Source organism: Coregonus clupeaformis, chromosome 19 (genome assembly GCF_020615455.1).
Source record: "Coregonus clupeaformis isolate EN_2021a chromosome 19, ASM2061545v1, whole genome shotgun sequence".
Lineage (NCBI taxonomy): Eukaryota > Metazoa > Chordata > Actinopteri > Salmoniformes > Salmonidae > Coregonus > Coregonus clupeaformis.
In genome coordinates this window covers 13,818,491-13,836,677 of record NC_059210.1, presented here as the reverse complement: position 1 = coordinate 13,836,677, position 18,187 = coordinate 13,818,491, and the positions used below count along the sequence as shown (strand labels likewise).

The following is an 18,187-nucleotide window of genomic DNA, read 5'->3' as shown; positions in this document are numbered from 1 at the left end:
TCAAATGATGTCTTAATAATCCAACTGTCTTCCCAGCAAACAGTGAACATTCTTACCTCCTACAGCGTTCACACAGTAGACACCAAATAGAACCTTTCAATTCAATCTGGCAAGAGGAAAAATTATTTGAGGAGTGATATTTTGAAAGCAAACAGCCTAACTATCTTTTTGTGTGTCTTTTTTTTGTACTTTTACCTATTTTTCGTGATATCCAATTGGTAGTTACAGTCTTGTCCCATCGCTGCAACTCCCCTACGGACTCGGGAGAGGCGAAGGTCGAGAGCCATGCGTCCTCCGAAACACAGCCCTGCCAAGCCGCACTGCTTCTTGACACAGTGCTCGCTTAACCCGGAAGCCAGCTGCACCAATGTGTCGGAGGAAACACTGTCCAGCTGGCGACCGAAGTCAGCTTGCAGGCGCCCGGCCCACCATAAGGAGTCACTAGAGCGCGTTTGGACAAGGAAAACCCGGCCGGCCAAACTCTCCCCTAACCCGGACGACGCTGGGCCATTTGTGCGCCGCCTCATGGGTCTCCCGGTCACGGCCGACTGTGACACAGGCTGCAGCCTAACTATCTTAAAACAGTTCCCTTTCACTATGCTACACTTTCTGTTTAAATGTAGCTCTGCTGATTATAGTGTTGCTGAGTCTGACACTAACCAGGCAGTACTGTAGCACAACTTCCTGAATACAGGCTGGCTACAAATGCATTAGCCTACATCTGGTGCTTTGTCAAATGTGGCCCTTTTGCCGCCCTTCATAACATGTCATGGCATTTGCTTATGAATGCTTTCTGAAGCATCTAAATAGGCCATGTAAAGGGTTTATAAAGGCTTCATTAAGCCTTAAAAGTTATTGTTTGTGTAAAGCTGGACCGAGCATTGGATCATGGCTCTATGGTATGGGTATTGACATCATCTTGAGGTATTTGTGTAGAAACACACATCAGTCAAATGCCTTAACTTGTAGGCCTATTATACCCACTATACATGTTTGTTTCAGATGTATTCATAAATACATGTATTTTTATATCAAACTCAAACTAAAGCAAATACTGGCAAAATGGATGGCAAAGGTACAGAAACGACCCATCTGGTACTTCCCAGGATCTCCTGGCTGGCATGGGAAGCAAAGCAGCAGGCATCCCATGCAAGTCCCCTTAAACAAGGTCATGTGATCAGGACCATAGCATAAAAGGTTGTGGGCAAGGCGTATGTCTGTACTCTATTGCAATGATGAAAGGACTGCTGGTCTTGACTGTGCTGTTTGTGGCCATTTTCGGCAAGGAAACATTTGAGGGGTGAGTGGACACACCAATGGTTGGTACTCATTTTGGGGAATATGTCTAATTCTATTTGGTGTCATGTTTGATATATCACCAGTAGTTGCTTTATAAAGATTGATGAACCATAGGAAGGGTAATGAAAACATATAATATGCCATTTAGCAGACGCTTTTTTCCAAAGCGACTTACAGTCATGTGTGCATACATTTTTACGTATGGGTGGTCCCGGGGATCGAACCCACTACCCTGGCGTTACAAGCGCCATGCTCTACCAATTGAGCTACAGAGGACCACTATGTCATGCTTGCCTGATTCTGTAGACATGAGTTGCTTCTTCAATCTGCGTGACAGTCAGGCTTTATTACTTTTCAATAAATTCAAATGAATCATTAAAGATGGCTACTCATGGAGGAAAGGACAGAGAATATCTCAATGTTAACTGTTGAGAGGAAGCAAAGCTTATGGTCAAGGTTGACTCCAACTGTAAGTCATGGTGTTGCTAAGCAGACGTTTCACCACAGTCTATGCAACTCAACTTTTCCTCTCCCTTTCTCAACTCCAACCTCCCTCTCTGACCATGACTCAAGCATAGTTCAAATCTGAATGGTTCTCCTGTCTTTGCAGTGACCAGGTCCTTCGTATCACTGCGAAGGATGAGGTCCAGCTCGCTCTCCTGAAGGACCTGTCTGAGATGGAACATCTCCAGGTGTGGCATGACAATGATCATCATCATCATCATCATCATCTCCACCACTAAAGCCACATACATCTTACCCCACCACCTCATTCAAAACACTATAGCCTACTGCATTGACATTTCCATTTCAAAGCGAAGTTCGACAAACATTGCTATGAACACAGTATGAATTCGAATTAATTCACTAGCCCAAGAACTGGGAGGGAGAAATATATGTTTGTCATGGTCATGGGCAAAGAAACTCAAAAGGGGTGATAATGTTAATTAACAATAATTTTGATCCGATTGTGCAACCACATCCTGAAGGAAGATGGATCCTTCTAAATATGCTATTGGACCAAAAACAGATTTGGCTATTTAATCTATATGGTCCAACTATTGATGATCCACACTTCTTCGAAAATATATATAATAATCTATTGAGCTCACAAGTAACAATTGAATCGATTATTATGGTGGGAGATTATAAAATGGTTTCAAGTACCTCAAAGGACCGTAAAGGAAATCACACTACAAACTATCACCCTCATGCACTTAAGGAGATCACGAATATCATGGATACATTAGAACTAGTAGATATATGGAGGCTAAAGAACCCTGACCTAGTGAGATATACATGGAGGAGGCTTAATCAAGCTAGCCGTCTTGACTACTTCCTTGTGTCATTCTTGCTGGCATCACAATTTACAAAAGTATTGATAGGAGACCGAATGCGATCGGACCACCATCTAATTGGCCTCCACATAACTCTTGCAGAATTTCCACATGGACGCGGATATTGGAAATGTATTCAAAACCTACTGGATGACAATTTGTTCTTAACTAAGACAAAATAATTCATATTGGCTTTTTTTCTGCAGAACATACACTACCATTCAAAAGTTTGGGGTCACTTAGAAATGTCCTTGTTTTCTAAAGAAAAGCAATTTTTTTGTCCATTAAAATAACATCAAATTGATCAGAAATACAGTGTAGACATTGTTAATGTTGTAAATGGCTATTGTAGCTGGAAACGGCTGATTTTTTATGGAATATCTACATAGGCGTACAGAGACCCATTATCAGCAACCTGTGTTCCAATGGCACGTTGTGTTTGCTAATCCAAGTTGAACATTTTAAAAGGCTAATTGATCATTAGAAAACCATTTTGCAATTATGTTAGCACAGCTGAAAACTGTTGTGCTGATTAAAGAAGCAATAAAACTGACCTTCTTGAGACTAGTTGAGTATCTGGAGCATCAGCAATTGTGGGTTTGATTACAGGCTCAAAATGGCCAGAAACAAAGACATTTCTTCTGAAACTCATCAGTCTATTCTTGTTCTGAGATATGAAGGCTATTCCATGCGAGAAATTGCCAAGAAACTGAAGATCTCGTACAACGCTGTGTACTACTCCCTTCACAGAACAGCGTAAACTGGCTCTAACCAGAATAGAAAGAGGAGTGGGAGGCCCCGGTTCATAACTGAGCAAGAGGACAAATACATTAGAGTGTATAAACAGGCGCCTCACAGGTCCTCAACTGGCAGCTTCATTAAATAGTACCCGCAAAACACAAGTCTCAACGTCAACAGTGAAGAGGCGACTCCGGGATGCTGACCTTCTAGGCAAAGTTGCAAAGAAAAAGCCATATCTCAGACTGCCCATCTTAATCTTTTCTTTTTATTGGCCAGTCTGAGATATGGCTTTTTCTTTGCAACTCTGCCTAGAAGATAAGCATCCCGGAGTCGCCTCTTCTTAAGTCCGCAATCTGGATCCCTGCACGGTCTCATTGAAGATCACTTTTCCAGCCTCTCTGGACTAAAACTAAAAGTGTACCATATTAAGTATTGGATCGTTAAAATACACAATTTTTACACTACTGTACCTTGTAGTTTACCCGATGGTGAAATAGACATACTTGGTATTCATATCTCTAAAGATATAAACAAACGTACCACAACCAATTTCAATATAAAGTTAGCAAAAAATGTATGGATAAGTCACATTGATTAACTCTTTGGTCCTATCACAGTTTGCTTACTTACTTATGGCGCTGCCTACTCCAGACGATTCGTTTTGCAAATCATATGAGCAAAAAATATTTCACTTTATTTGGAACGCTAAGCCAAACAAAATTAAACATGCCTATTTATATAATGAATATGAGTTTGGGGGGCTGAAATTATTAAATATTAAAGCATTAAACCTCTCACTAAAAGCTTCACTCATTCATAAGTTTTACTTAAACCCAAACTGGTTCTCCAGTAGATTACTAAGAACATCCTTTGTTAAAGAATTGCCTTTTTGAAATGTTCTGATTCATTTCTTAAACAAGCCATACAAAGCTGGTTACAATTATTACAACAAATATTACAACAAATATTATAGTTTAACTCAAATATTGATTGATAAAAAAAAGTTATGGTGGACTTATGTCACATATGCAGCTATCGAAAATATATGGGAATGTTTGTTCATTTAAAAGTTACAACCAACTGATTGCAGCTTTACCACAAAAATGGAAGAGGCAAGTGGAAGAGGGAGAAGGTAGGGTTTGGTTGTTTGTCTACCATATATTAAAGACAACAATTTGCTGAAAAAGACTGGCATAAATAGACAAATATACCAGTTTCATTTGATGACAAAAATGTTGACAGGTGCGCCATACAGGTTGCAAAATAGCTGGGAAGAGATTTCCGATGTACCGATTCCATGGCACAATATTATACAAAATTATTCTCACCACCAGAATACTGTATATATACAGTTGAAGTCCGAAGTTTACATACACTTAGGTTGGAGTCATTAAAACCCGTTTTTCAACCACGCAACACATTTCTTGTTAACAAACTATAGTTTTGGCAAGTCTGTTAGGACATCTACTTTGTGCATGACACAAATAATTTTTCCAACAATTGTTTACAGACAGATTATTTTACTTATAATTCACTGTATCACAATTCCAGTGGGTCAAAAGTTTACATACACTAAATTGACTGTGCCTTTAAACATGATGTCATGGCTTTAGAAGCTTCTGATAGGCTAATTGACATCATTTGAGTCAATTGGAGGTGTACCTGTGGATGTATTTCAAGGCCTACCTTCAAACTCAGTGCCTCTTTGCTTGACATCATGGAAAAATCAAAAGAAATCAGCCAAGACCTCAGAAAAACAATTGTAGACCTCCACAAGTCTGGTTCATCCTTGGGAGCAATTTCCAAACGCCTGAAGGTACCGCGTTCATCTGTACAAACAATAGTACGCAAGTATAAACAACATGGGACCACGCAGCCATCATACCGCTCAGGAAGGAGACGTGTTCTGTGTCCTAGAGATGAACGTACTCTGGTGCGAAAAGTGCAAATCAATCCCAGAACAACAGCAAAGGACCTTGTGAAGATGCTGGAGGAAACAGGTACAAAAGTATCTATATCCACAGTAAAACAAGTCCTATATCAACATAACCTGAAAGGCCGCTCAGCAAGGAAGAAGCCACTGCTCCAAAACCGCCATAAAAAAGCCAGACTACGGTTTGCAACTGCACATAGGGACAAATATCGTACATTTTGGAGAAATGTCCTCTGGTCTGATTAAACAAAAATAGAACTGTTTGGCCATAATGACCATCGTTATGTTTGGAGGAAAAAGGGGGTGCCTTGCAAGCCGAAGTACACCATCCCAACTGTGAAGCACGGGGGTGGCAGCATCATGCTGTGGGGGTGCTTTGCTGCAGGAGGGACTGGTGCACTTCACAAAATAGATGGCATCATGAGGAAGGAAAATTATGTGGATATATTGAAGCAACATCTCAAGACATCAGTCAGGAAGTTAAAGCTTGGTCGCAAATGGGTCTTCCAACTGGACAATGACACCAAGCATACTTCCAAAGTTGTGGCAAAATGGCTTAAGGACAACTAAGTCAAGGTATTGGAGTGGCCATCACAAAGCCCTGACCTCAAACCTATAGAACATTTCTGGGCAGAACTGAAAAAGCGTGTGCAAGCAAGGAGGCCTACAAACCCGACTCAGTTACACCAGCTCTGTCAGGAGGAATGGGCCAAAATTCACCCAACTTATTGTTGGAAGCTTGTGGAAGGCTACCCAAAACGTTTGACCCAAGATAAACAATTTAAAGGCAACGCTACCAAATACTAATTAATGTATGTTAACTTCTGACCCACTGGGAATGTGATGAAAGAAATAAAAGCTGAAATAAATAATTCTCTCTACTATTATTCTGATATTTCACATTCTTAAATAAAGTGGTGATCCTAAATGACATAAGACAGGGAATTTTACTAGGATTAAATGTCAGGAATTGTGAAAAACTTAGTTTAAATGTATTTGGCTAAGGTGTATGTAAACTTCCGACTTCAACTGTATATATATATATACAGTTGAAGTCGGAAGTTTACATACACTTTCTCACCAAAGTATGTTCATCTCTAGGAGACAGAACGCGTCTCCTTCCTGAGCGGTATGACAGCTGCGTAGTCCCATGGTGTTTATACTTAGTACTATTGTTTGTACAGATGAACGTGGTACCTTCAGGCGTTTGGAAATTGCTCCCAAGGATGAACCAGACTTGTGGAGGTCTACAATTCTTTTTCTGAGGTCTTGGCTGATTTCTTTTGATTTTCCCATGATGTCAAGCAAAGAGGCACTGAGTTTGAAGGTAGGCCTTGAAATACATCCACAGGTACACCTCCAATTTTTTATTAAATTGATTTTACCTTTATTTAACTAGGCAAGTCAGTTAAGAACAAATTCTTATTCACAATGACGGCCTACACCGGCCAAACCCGGACAACGCTGGACCAATTGACTCAAATGATGTCAATTAGCTTATCAGAAGCTTCTAAAGTCATGACATCTTTTTCTGGAAATTTCCAAGGTGTTTAAATGCACAGTAAACTTCTGACCCACTGGAATTGTGATACAGTGAATTATAAGTGAAATAATCTGTCTGTAAACGATTGTTGGAAAAATGACTTGTGTCATGCACAAAGTAGATGTCCTATCAGACTTGCCAAAACTATAGCTTGTTTTACAAGAAAGTTGTGGAGTGGTTGAAAAACACGTTTGAATGACTCCAACCTAAGTGAATGTAAACTTCCGACTTCAACTGTATATTAATATATATATATATATATATGTATATGTGTATATATTTTTATATATATATATATATATATATATATATATATATATATATATATATATATATATATATATATATATATAGGGCATACAACAATCTCAGCTCTGCAGATTTATTTGTGAAGAGACAGAATCATTAGATCATTTATTCTGGTATTTGATCCCCTGCTGATTTTGTAAGTTTGCCTACTGACAAAGAAATGGATCAGTCTATAATTTTAATGGTAGGTTTATTTGAACAGTGAGAGACAGAATAACAACAAAAAAATCCAGAAAAACGCATGTAAAAAATGATATAAATTGATTTGCATTTTAATGAGGGGAAAAAGCATTTGATCCCCTGCTGATTTTGTACGTTTGCCCACTGACAAAGAAATGGATCAGTCTATAATTTTAATGGTAGGTTTATTAGAACAGTGAGAGACAGAATAACAACAACAAAATCCAGAAAAACGCATGTCAAAAATGTTCTAAATTGATTTGCATTTTTATGAGGGAAAAAAGCATTTGATCCCCTGCTGATTTTGTACATTTGCCCACTGACAAATAAATGGATCAGTCTATAATTTTAATGGTAGGTTTATTTGAACAGTGAGAGACAGAATAACAACAACAAAATCTAGAAAAAATGCATGTCAAAAATGTTATAAATTGATTTGCATTTTAATGAGGGAAATAAGTATTTGACCCCCTCTCAATCAGAAAGATTTCTGGCTCCCAGGTGTCTTTTATACAGGTAACGAGCTGAGATTAGGACCACAATCTTAAAGGGAGTGCTCCTAATCTCAGCTTGTTACCTGTATAAAAGACACCTGTCCACAGAAGCAATCAATCGATCAGATTCCAAACTCTCCACCATGGCCAAGACCAAAGACCTCTCCAAGGATGTCAGGGACAAGACCTACACAAGGCTGGAATGGGCTACAAGACCATCGCCAAGCAGCTTGGTGAGAAGGTGACAACAGTTGGTGTGATTATTCGCAAATGGAAGAAACACAAAAGCACTGTCAAGCTCCCTCGGCCTGAGGCTCCATGCAAGATCTCACCTCGTCTGAATGATTCAGAGGAGAACTGGGTGAAAGTGTTGTGGTCAGATGAGACCATAATCGAGCTCTTTGGCATCAACTCAACTCGCCGTGTTTGGAGGAGGAGGAATGGTGCTTATGACCCCAAGAACACCATCCCCACCGTCAAACATGGAGGTAGAAACATTATGCTTTGGGGGTGTTTTTCTGCTAAGGGGACAGGACAACTTCACCGCATCAAAGGGACGATTGACGGGGCCATGTACCGTCAAATCTCGGGTGAGAACCTCCTTCCCTCAGCCAGGGCATTGAAAATGGGTCGTGGATGGGTATTCCAGCATGACAATGACCCAAAACACACGTCCAAGGCAACAAAGGAGTGGCTCAAGAAGAAGCACATTAAGGTCCTGGAGTGGCCTAGCCAGTCTCCAGACCTTAATCCCATAGAAAATCTATGGAGGGAGCTGAAGGTTTGAGTTGCCAAACGTCAGCCTCGAAATCTTAATGACTTGGAGAAGATCTGCAAAGAGGAGTGGGACAAAATCCCTCCTGAGATGTGTGCAAACCTGGTGGCCAACTACAATAAACATCTGACCTCTGTGATTGCCAACAAGGGTTTTGCCACCAAGTACTAAGTCACGTTTTGCAGAGGGGTCAAATACTTATTTCCGTCATTAAAATGCAAAACAATGTATAACATTTTTGACATGCTATTCTGTCTCTCACTGTTCAAATAAACCTACCATTCAAATTATAGACTGATCATGTCTTTGTCAGTGGGCAAACGTACAAAATCAGCAGGGGATCAAATACTTTTTTCCCTCACTGTAGCTTGTTTCTGGTCACAGGTTCAGGAATGGTTTTAAAAAATCACAACATTCTTTTAATATGAACCCTACAAATAGCAGTGTTGGGCGATTTGGAAAGCCACAGTCAATCAATCAACAATATAATAATATTGTCACAAGCCGGGCTAGAACTCCGGTCTCAAATGTGTAGAGCTGGGGGTACTACCCCTTGCCACAGAGGAGATGTTGTAGGACCCAAATGAAACACCCCAGGCAATACTCCAGGTAAGTAGATTTAATGTTCAAAACAGGAGGCAAAACAAAACAACTCCCCGAGGGGAGAAAAACAAACTAAAGATAACTTCGAATAACTTACTAGGACTGATACGGTGGGACAAAGCAGGAGACACATAGACAGGACGCAATAACCAAGTGAGAAACAAGGGGAAAACACACAGCTAAAATACTCAAGGGGAAACAAGGCACAGGTGACATAGATAAGCTAATTAGGACACATGAGGAAAAACTAAGGCAAAGGGGAACACAGCTGACCTCTAGAGGCCAGGAGACAAACAGGGGAAGCAGGAAGCTGACAGGACCCCCTCCTCTAGGAACGACTCCTGACGTTCCTTCCAGAACACCCTGGCCCCAGGGTGCGAAAATCTCGGATCAACCCTGGGTCCAGGATGTCCCTGGCCGGAACCCAGGAGCGCTCCTCTGGCCCGTAGCCCTCCCAGTCCACCAGATACTGCAGAGAGTTCTGGACCCTCCGGGAGTCCAGTATCCGGCGGACTGTGTAGGCTGGCTGGCCGTCTATGATCCTGGGAGGTGGCGGGGGTCTGTGTGGGGGGCAAAAGGAGAAGACAAGACAGGTTTAAGGAGTGAAACATGGAAAGTGGGGTTAACTCTAAGGGAGCGAGGCAGAACTAAACGATACGACACAGGGTTAACCTTACTAGAAATGCGGAAAGGGCCGATGTATCTCTGGGAAAGCTTCTTGGATTCGACCCGGAGGGGCAAGTTCTTAGTGGCCAACCAAACTCTCTGACCAGCTCGGAAACTAGGGGCCGTCCGGCGGTGGCGATTAGCCTGACTTTGGTATCTCTGGGAGGTCCGAAGGAGGGTACACCTGGCCTTCTTCCAGGTCCGCCTACAGCGTTGGACAAAGCGCTGGGCCGAGGGAACACCAACTTGCGCCTCTTCCTCTGGAAACAAAGGAGGGTTGTAACCGAACTGGCATTCGAAGGGGGACAATCCGGTGGCTGAGGACTGGAGGGTGTTGTGGGCATATTCAGCCCAAATGATATAGGTGGCCCAAGACGTGGGATTACTGGCCGCCATACACCGCAGGGTGGTCTCCAGATCCTGATTAATCCGTTCCGTTTGGCCATTAGACTCTGGATGGAATCCTGACGATAGGCTGGCTGTGGCCCCAATAAGCCTGCAGAAGGCCCCCAAAACCGGGACGAAATTGGGGACCTCGGTCAGAGACCACGTCCAGGGGAATGCCAAATATCCGGAAGACATGGTTCATGAGGAGCTCCGCAGTCTCCTTAGCCGAGGGCAGCTTGGGCAGGGGAATAAACCGGGCAGCCTTAGAGAAACGGTCTACCACCACAAGGATGACGGTGTTGCCCTGGGATAGAGGAAGTCCCGTAACAAAGTCCAGAGAAAGGTGTGACCATGGCCTTCGAGGAACAGGTAAGGGATGGAGCAGTCCCTGGGGTCGCTGGCGTGTCGACTTTCCCTGGTTGCACACAGGGCAGGCCTCAACATAGACCTGCACGTCCTTCTTGATGGACGGCCACCAAAACCGCCGTCGGAGGAACTCCAGTGTGCGAGCACTGCCAGGATGGCATGTCAAGGGCGACTCATGACCCCACTGCAAGACGCGGGCCCGAACCGAGAGAGGAACGTACAGGCGACCGGCAGGACCACCGCCTGGATCGGGCTCATGGGCAAGAGCTTCTCGTACCCCTCTTTCTAGTTCCCACTGAAGAGGCGCGACGATCCTAGACCTCGGAATAATCGATGCCAAGGGCTTCTCTTGTACCTCGGGAGAATAGACTCGAGACAGAGCATCCGGCTTGACGTTCTTGGTGCCAGGTCGGTAAGTCAGGATGAACTGGAATCGATTAAAGAAAAGGGACCATCGTGCTTGCCGAGGGTTCATCCGCTTAGCCTGTTGGAGATATTCCAGGTTCTTGTGGTCTGTGAGAACCTGGAAAGGGTGCTGAGCCCCCTCAAGCCAATGGCGCCACTCTTCCAAGGCCAGTTTAACCGCAAGCAACTCTAGATCCCCCACGTGGTAGTTGCGCTCGGCCTCAGACAGGCGGCGAGACATGAAGGCACAAGGGTGTAATCTCCCATCCGCACCCCTCTGAGACAGGACGGCTCCCACCCCCACCTCTGAGGCGTCCACCTCCACCACGAAAGGTCTCTCTGGGTCAGGGGTCACCAGAATCGGAGCAGAAGTGAAGCGGCGCTTGAGATCCTCGAAGGCCCCTGCTGCTTCCGGACCCCAGTGAATCTTGGTCCCTCCTCCCTTGGTAAGCGTCGCCAAGGGGGCTACCACCGAGCTGAAATTCTTAATGAACTTCCGATAGAAGTTAGAAAAGCCAATGAACCGTTGAACCTCCTTGACCGTGGCAGGTGTGGGCCAATCGTGGACCGCCTTGACCTTCTTGGGATCCATCTCTAGGTGCCCGGGAGTGACAATAAACCCGAGAAACTGAGTCTGAGAAACATGAAATTCACACTTCTCAGGCTTAACGTAGAGGTGATTGTCAAGGAGCCTCTGGAGAACCCGGCTAACATGCCCCTCATGCTCCTTCAGTGACCTCGAGAAGATGAGGATATCGTCCAGGTACACGAAGACGAACAGATTAAGCATATCCCGGAGAACATCATTAATCAGGGCTTGGAATACTGCGGGGGCATTGGTGAGCCCGAACGGCATCACCCGATATTCATAGTGTCCCGTGGGCGTGTTGAACGCCGTCTTCCATTCGTCTCCTGGCCGGATCCGCACGAGATGGTAAGCATTGCGGAGATCCAGCTTAGTAAAAATGGAAGCCCCTTGAAGCAGCTCAAAAGCAGTGGCCATGAGAGGAAGAGGGTATCGATTCCGAACCGTGATCTTGTTGAGTCCCCGGTAATCAATACAAGGCCTCAGACCCCCGTCTTTCTTTTCAACAAAAAGAAGCCCGCCCCAGCCGGGAAGTAGAGGCATAGATGAGGCCGGCTGCCAAGGACTCCTTAATGTAGGTGTCCATAACTGCGTGCTCGGGGAGGACAAGGAAAAGATCCGACCTCTAGGAGGGCAGCACCCAGGGAGTAGATCAATGGCACAGTCATAAGTGCGATGAGGCGGTAAGGCAGTAGCCCGGGCCTTGCTGAACACCGCTTTGAACCGATGGTAAACACTGGGGACTCGGGAGACGTCAACAGACTCTTGAAACTGGGTACTAGGGGCTGAGGAACTCTGAAGCATGCAGGTGAGTTGGCAAGTGGGACCCCAGCTAAGAATGGTGCCAGTAGGCCAGTCGATCTGGGGATTATGTCTGCATAGCCAAGGGTGACCCAGGATAATAGGATACTCGGGAGAGTCAATGAGATAGAAGGTCTCCTCCTGCTGGTGTTGAGAGATGGTAAGTCGCAGGGACTGAGTCGCCTCAGTAACTTTTCCTGGTTCCAGAGGTCTGCCATCTAAGGCTGTAACTGCCTGGGGTTGAGGAAGTAGTTGGGTAGGGATCTTAAGTTCCTTAGCCAAGGTTACATCCATAAAATCACCTGCGGCACCGGAATCGATCATAGCCTGGACCCGATGCTGGTGGCCCTCCCAGGACAGAGTGGCTGGAATAGCTAGGACCGCGTTAGTAGGAGGAGCTCTAATTTTCCCCCATCACAACCCTCCTGTAGCTGGGCGGGGACAGGCGTTTCCCGAAAGCTCGGGGCAAGTGGAGCGGAAGTGGCCGGCAACCCCGCAGTAGAGGCACCGACGCTCCCTCATGCGACGTTCCCTTTCGTTGGAAGAAAGCCTGGAACGGCCTAACTGCATGCTCTCCGGGGAATCCTGGGGCAGTTCAGGAGCCGGGGCAGCTCTGAATGACGGAATCCAAACAGGAGAAACAGAGCTGCTCAGAGGAACTTGGGACTGAGACACCTGACGGCGAGCCGTTCTCCGCTCTCTTAGACGATTGTCCAGGCGGATGGCCAAGGCTATGAGGGACTCGAGATCTTCAGCTGGTTCACGGGTGGCTAACTCATCTTGAAGGGGCTCAGATAACCCTCCCTGAAAGCAGACCCTCAGCGCTTCATCATTCCATCCGCTCCTTGCTGCTATGGTTCGGAACTCAATGGCAAAATCTGCCGTGCTTCGGGGGCCCTGACGGAGAGACAGTAGGCGCTTGGAAGCCTCCCGCCCACTGACAGGATGATCGAACACCCGCTTGAACTCTTCTACAAATGCAGCGTGGGAGTCACAACAGGCCTCCTGGGACTGCCACACCGCAGAGGCCCAGGCGAGCGCCTTGTCTGAAAGAAGGGTAATGAGGTAGGCAATCTTGGAACGGTCTGTGGGAAAACTTGAGGGTTGGAGCTCGAAGGTGAGGGAGCATTGGGTGAGGAAACCCTGACAAGAGCTTGGATCCCCAGAAAAGGGCTTGGGAGGTGGTAGTCGGGGCTCCGCCAACCGAGAAGGCCTGTCGTCACTGGGAGGTGACCGGGGGAAGGGGGAGAACCAAGGAGGCGTTCAAAGAGCTGGTGAAGGGAACTCATCATTTCGGCCAGGAGTTGAGAATGTCTAGCCATCAGCTCCTCTTGTCGGCTGAGAACGGCTTCATGGCGCTGGAAAGAAGCCTCATGTCGAATGATCACCGCCAACAGGTCCTGGGAACTGAGTGTTTCTGGGTCCATGATTGACTTGGTTATTCTGTCACAAGCCGGGCTAGAACTCCGGTCTCAAATGTGTAGAGCTGGGGGTACTACCCCTTGCCACAGAGGAGATGTTGTAGGACCCAAATGAAACACCCCAGGCAATACTCCAGGTAAGTAGATTTAATGTTCAAAACAGGAGGCAAAACAAAACAACTCCCCGAGGGGAGAAAAACAAACTAAAGATAACTTCGAATAACTTACTAGGACTGATACGGTGGGACAAAGCAGGAGACACATAGACAGGACGCAATAACCAAGTGAGAAACAAGGGGAAAACACACAGCTAAAATACTCAAGGGGAAACAAGGCACAGGTGACATAGATAAGCTAATTAGGACACATGAGGAAAAACTAAGGCAAAGGGGAACACAGCTGACCTCTAGAGGCCAGGAGACAAACAGGGGAAGCAGGAAGCTGACAAATATTTGTAGGAAAGGTTTTCCTCTTTAGCTCACAATCTGTGGATACTATGCGATTAAAAAGGTTCAAAATACATGTAAAACATCACAGCACAGAGAGAAAGACAGTAGTTGAACAGTTTTGAACAAATACATTTCTTCAAAAATGAAGAAAAAGCAAGAAAGAGAGAGAGAGCTAGCTATATTTCTTATTTTTTTCACTTTCACTTATTTAGTTATTGAATGCATCTAGCTAGTTGAGCCTACTCAAACATCTTGCTCAAACATAGAGGGATGCTATGTTACCTAGCTGGCTATGGCTATCCAACATTGGAACTCTTCCAAGTCAAGGTAAGCTTTTGGTTTTATTAATTTATTGCCACCAGGGCCCGCCGGTGTAATTGCTAAACTGGTTGTACACTGTACTGCATGATTGTAGCGGGTTTACTAACGCGTTAGTTCTAGTACCTATGTTGACTTGACATTAGCTAATATAGTGACAATGATGTAGGCTGTGTGTAGCGGTTAGTGATTATGATATGAAGGTTATACTTGGAAAGGTTTTTTCGCCTGGTCACAGACAGCTGATGTGTTGTGAATGTGCACTGAAGTCCACAAGCGAAAGGAAAAGGTGAGAGGAGGAGAGCACGTAGAGCGAGAAGGAATTATCCAACGATCAAAAGGATCATGCTGTTTGTATGTGGCTGCTATGAAACTGAACTGTGTTTGCATGTGATCAGGGGTGTATTCATTCTGCCGATTCTGTTGAAAATGTTTCTTAAACGGAAGTGAACGGAACAAAACGGGGATAAACATACCTGAGTTTGTCCAATAGAAACTCTCATTTGCAACAGTTGGACTAATGATTACGCCCTAGATCAGCTAGATGCAGGCAAGATTGTGCTAGGTGGTATTGAATGTGTCAATGTCTGTCACCATGATTACTCTAATTTCTCTCGACCTCTGCACCTACGTTGTAAACTTTCATTCATAGGCTAGGTTGTAGCAACCTCATGATGGGTATAGGGAACATGTGAGTATCATGTAGTAGCCTAAACCTATCAATGTTACATTGAGCTGGGTGGATGGAATATGAATGACACTAGCTGTTCAAAGTGCTTGCTTTGTTGGCTTAACATGTTAACTTGTGTTACTCCCTCCTCTCTCCTCCCTCCTCTCTCCAAGCTGGATGTGTGGATGGAGCCCACTGACCTCTCCACTCCTGTGGACATCAGAGTTCCCTTCACCAGCCTGCAGACCGTCAAGGCCTTCCTGGAGACTGAAGACATCCCGTACTCCGTCATGATCATGGACTTGCAGGTAGGATCATACACACACACACACACAATATAATTATGGGGTGGGTAGGAGTCAAGGAGGAAGTGACTGAGGTCAGGGCGATTACTTCAGTCTTTACTTTGTCTTGAAATAGTATATCCATGTCATGACTTACAGTAAATAAATAAGATGGTTGAATAAGATTATGTGCAACAGCTCAATTTGATCTGGGCTCACAATGATAAAAATATATTGGATAAGTCATATGGGATACCGACATATTGTTTCATAATAGTGTTATAAATCATTATAAAGTGTTTTAAAGCCTTGTAGTGACCTTTGACCCCTGTTTTGCCCACAGGTTATGTTGGACGACGAGCAGGACCAGATGCTGAGTGCCCGTGCCGCTGCCCCCAGAACCACAGATGACTACGACTACTCCAACTACCACACCATTGCTGATGTAATTACCAACCCATCACACAAGCAGCAAGGAGAAATGGCCCATTTCACATGATCACTCTGAACTCACATTGAGTGAGACATCTTTAATACTGTCATCGTAAGACCCACCTAAGAATGCTGAAACCAAAGCAAGACACTGTTTTCTGTTGTTGAAACCTACAGTATTTTGGGGAACACTTTATTTGAAATGTCCTTAACACATTCAAAAGGAGAACATAAGGATTTATGAAAAGCTTATGTCAACAACCTCTCTCTCTCTCTCTCTCTCTCTCTCTCTCTCTCTCTCTCTCTCTCTCTCTCTCTCTCTGTCTGTCTGTCTGTCTGTATGTCTGTCTCTCTCTCTCTCTCTCTCTCTCTCTCTCTCTCTCTCTCTGTCTCTGTCTCTGTCTCTCTCTCTCTCTCTCTCTCTCTCTCTCTCTCTCTCTCTCTCTCTCTCTCTCTCTCTCTCTCTCTCTCTCTCTCTCTCTCTCTCGTCTCTCTGTCTCTCTCTCTCTCTCTCTGTCTCTCTCTCTCTGTCTCTCTGTCTCTCTCTCTCTGTCTCTCTCTCTCTCTCTCTCTCTCTCTCTCTCTCTCTCTCTCTCTCTGTCTGTCTCTGTCTCTGTCTGTCTCTCAATTCAATTCAATTCAATTCAATTCAATAGACTTTATTGACATGGCAAGTTAAATTTCTTACATTGTCAAAGTATACATATAACAAAAATGGTGGGACCAACAGCAATAGCAGTAGTGGAAATGGGATTACCATTAACAGCAACTACAACAACAATATTCATGAGAATAACAATACATTAAAGCAATAGTAGTCGACCAGTCTCAACATAACTGAAAATACACATTACATGGTATGAAAGCCAAAACAAAACAATAAATATTATTGACATTACATTACACTTTTCACTGGCTGTCCCTCAGGTTGTGGCAGGAGGACACATATTTGGCTGCCAAAATTGCACATTTTGGCTTTTTACCCAATAAATATTTGATTTTTTCTTCCTCTTTTATAGTTTCAAATTCTTTGTACTGAATGATAATTTGGGGAAAGAAAGATTCTCTTAGGTCTGAATATTTGTCACAGTGTAATAGGAAATGCAGCTCTCTCTACCTCTCCCCGGTGGCAGAGTGAACACAGCCTGTCCTCTCTGGGCAGCCAGGTTTGCCTGTGACGACCGGTCTCTATACCCAGACTGTGCTCACTCTGCCACCGGGGAGAGGTAGAGAGAGCTGCATTTCCTATTACACTGTGACAAATATTCAGACCTAAGAGAATCTTTCTTTCCCCAAATTATCATTCTGTACTTAGCCATTGTTTTCCTCAGTTTTCTATCAGTCACAGTGGTCAGATAGTCTGCCACCATGTACTGTCTGTTTAGAGCCAAATAGCATTGAAGTTTACTTAGATTTTTTGTGGTGTCTTTCCAATAAGTGATATATTTTTCATTTTGCTTCGTGATGATTTGGTTGGGCCAGATTTTCTGAGTGCTGTCCTGAGGCTCTATGAGGTTGGTTTTGTTTAGTGAACTGAGCCTCAGAACCAGCTGGCTGAGGGGACTCTTATCTTGTTTCATCTCTTGACATAGTAGAGCTGTGTGATGGAATGTTTTGGGGTCACTTGTTTTTAGATGGTTGTAAAATTTGATGGCTCTTTTTTCTATTCGAATAAGGAGGGGGTATTGGCCCAATTCTGCTCTACATGCGTTATTTTGAGTTTTTCTTTGCACTTGCAATACAGTCTTGCAAAACTCTGCAGGCAGTATTTCAATTGGATGTTTGTCCCATTTGGTGAATTCAGTATTAGAGAGCGGACCCCATACTTTGCTGCCATATAGAGCAATTGGTTCTATAACTGATTGGAACATTTTGAGCCAGATTCTAATTGGAATTTCGATTTTAATATTCCTTTTAATGGCATAGAATGCTCTTCTTGCTTTGTCTCTCAGCTCATTCACAGCCATGTGAAAGCTACCTGTGTTGCTGATATTTAGTCCTAGATACGTGTAATTTTTTGGTGTATTCTAATAGAATTGTGTCCAAATAGAATTTATATTTGTCATCCAATAACATCTTATGTTTTCCCTCCAATACCACTTTCTATTAGTTTGTAAAAAAAAAAGACCTTCGTGCCAAATTGAATCAAATGCTTTCTTGAAGTCTGCAAAACACGAGTAGATTTTGC

At 44.2% G+C, this 18,187-nt stretch overlaps 1 protein-coding gene across 1 annotated transcript in view; it reads left to right on the top strand.

Annotated features, from left to right (window-relative positions):
* The first annotated feature begins 1,232 nt into the window (after nt 1–1,232).
* The window catches only part of cpa5 (carboxypeptidase A5), a 22,572-nt gene continuing 5,617 nt past the window's right edge, over nt 1,233–18,187 (top strand). The window contains exons 1-4 of the mRNA XM_041837040.1: nt 1,233–1,300; nt 1,910–1,991; nt 15,457–15,591; nt 15,911–16,012. Coding sequence (XP_041692974.1) covers nt 1,233–1,300; nt 1,910–1,991; nt 15,457–15,591; nt 15,911–16,012 — 387 coding nt within the window. The remainder of the gene's footprint in view (nt 1,301–1,909; nt 1,992–15,456; nt 15,592–15,910; nt 16,013–18,187) is intronic.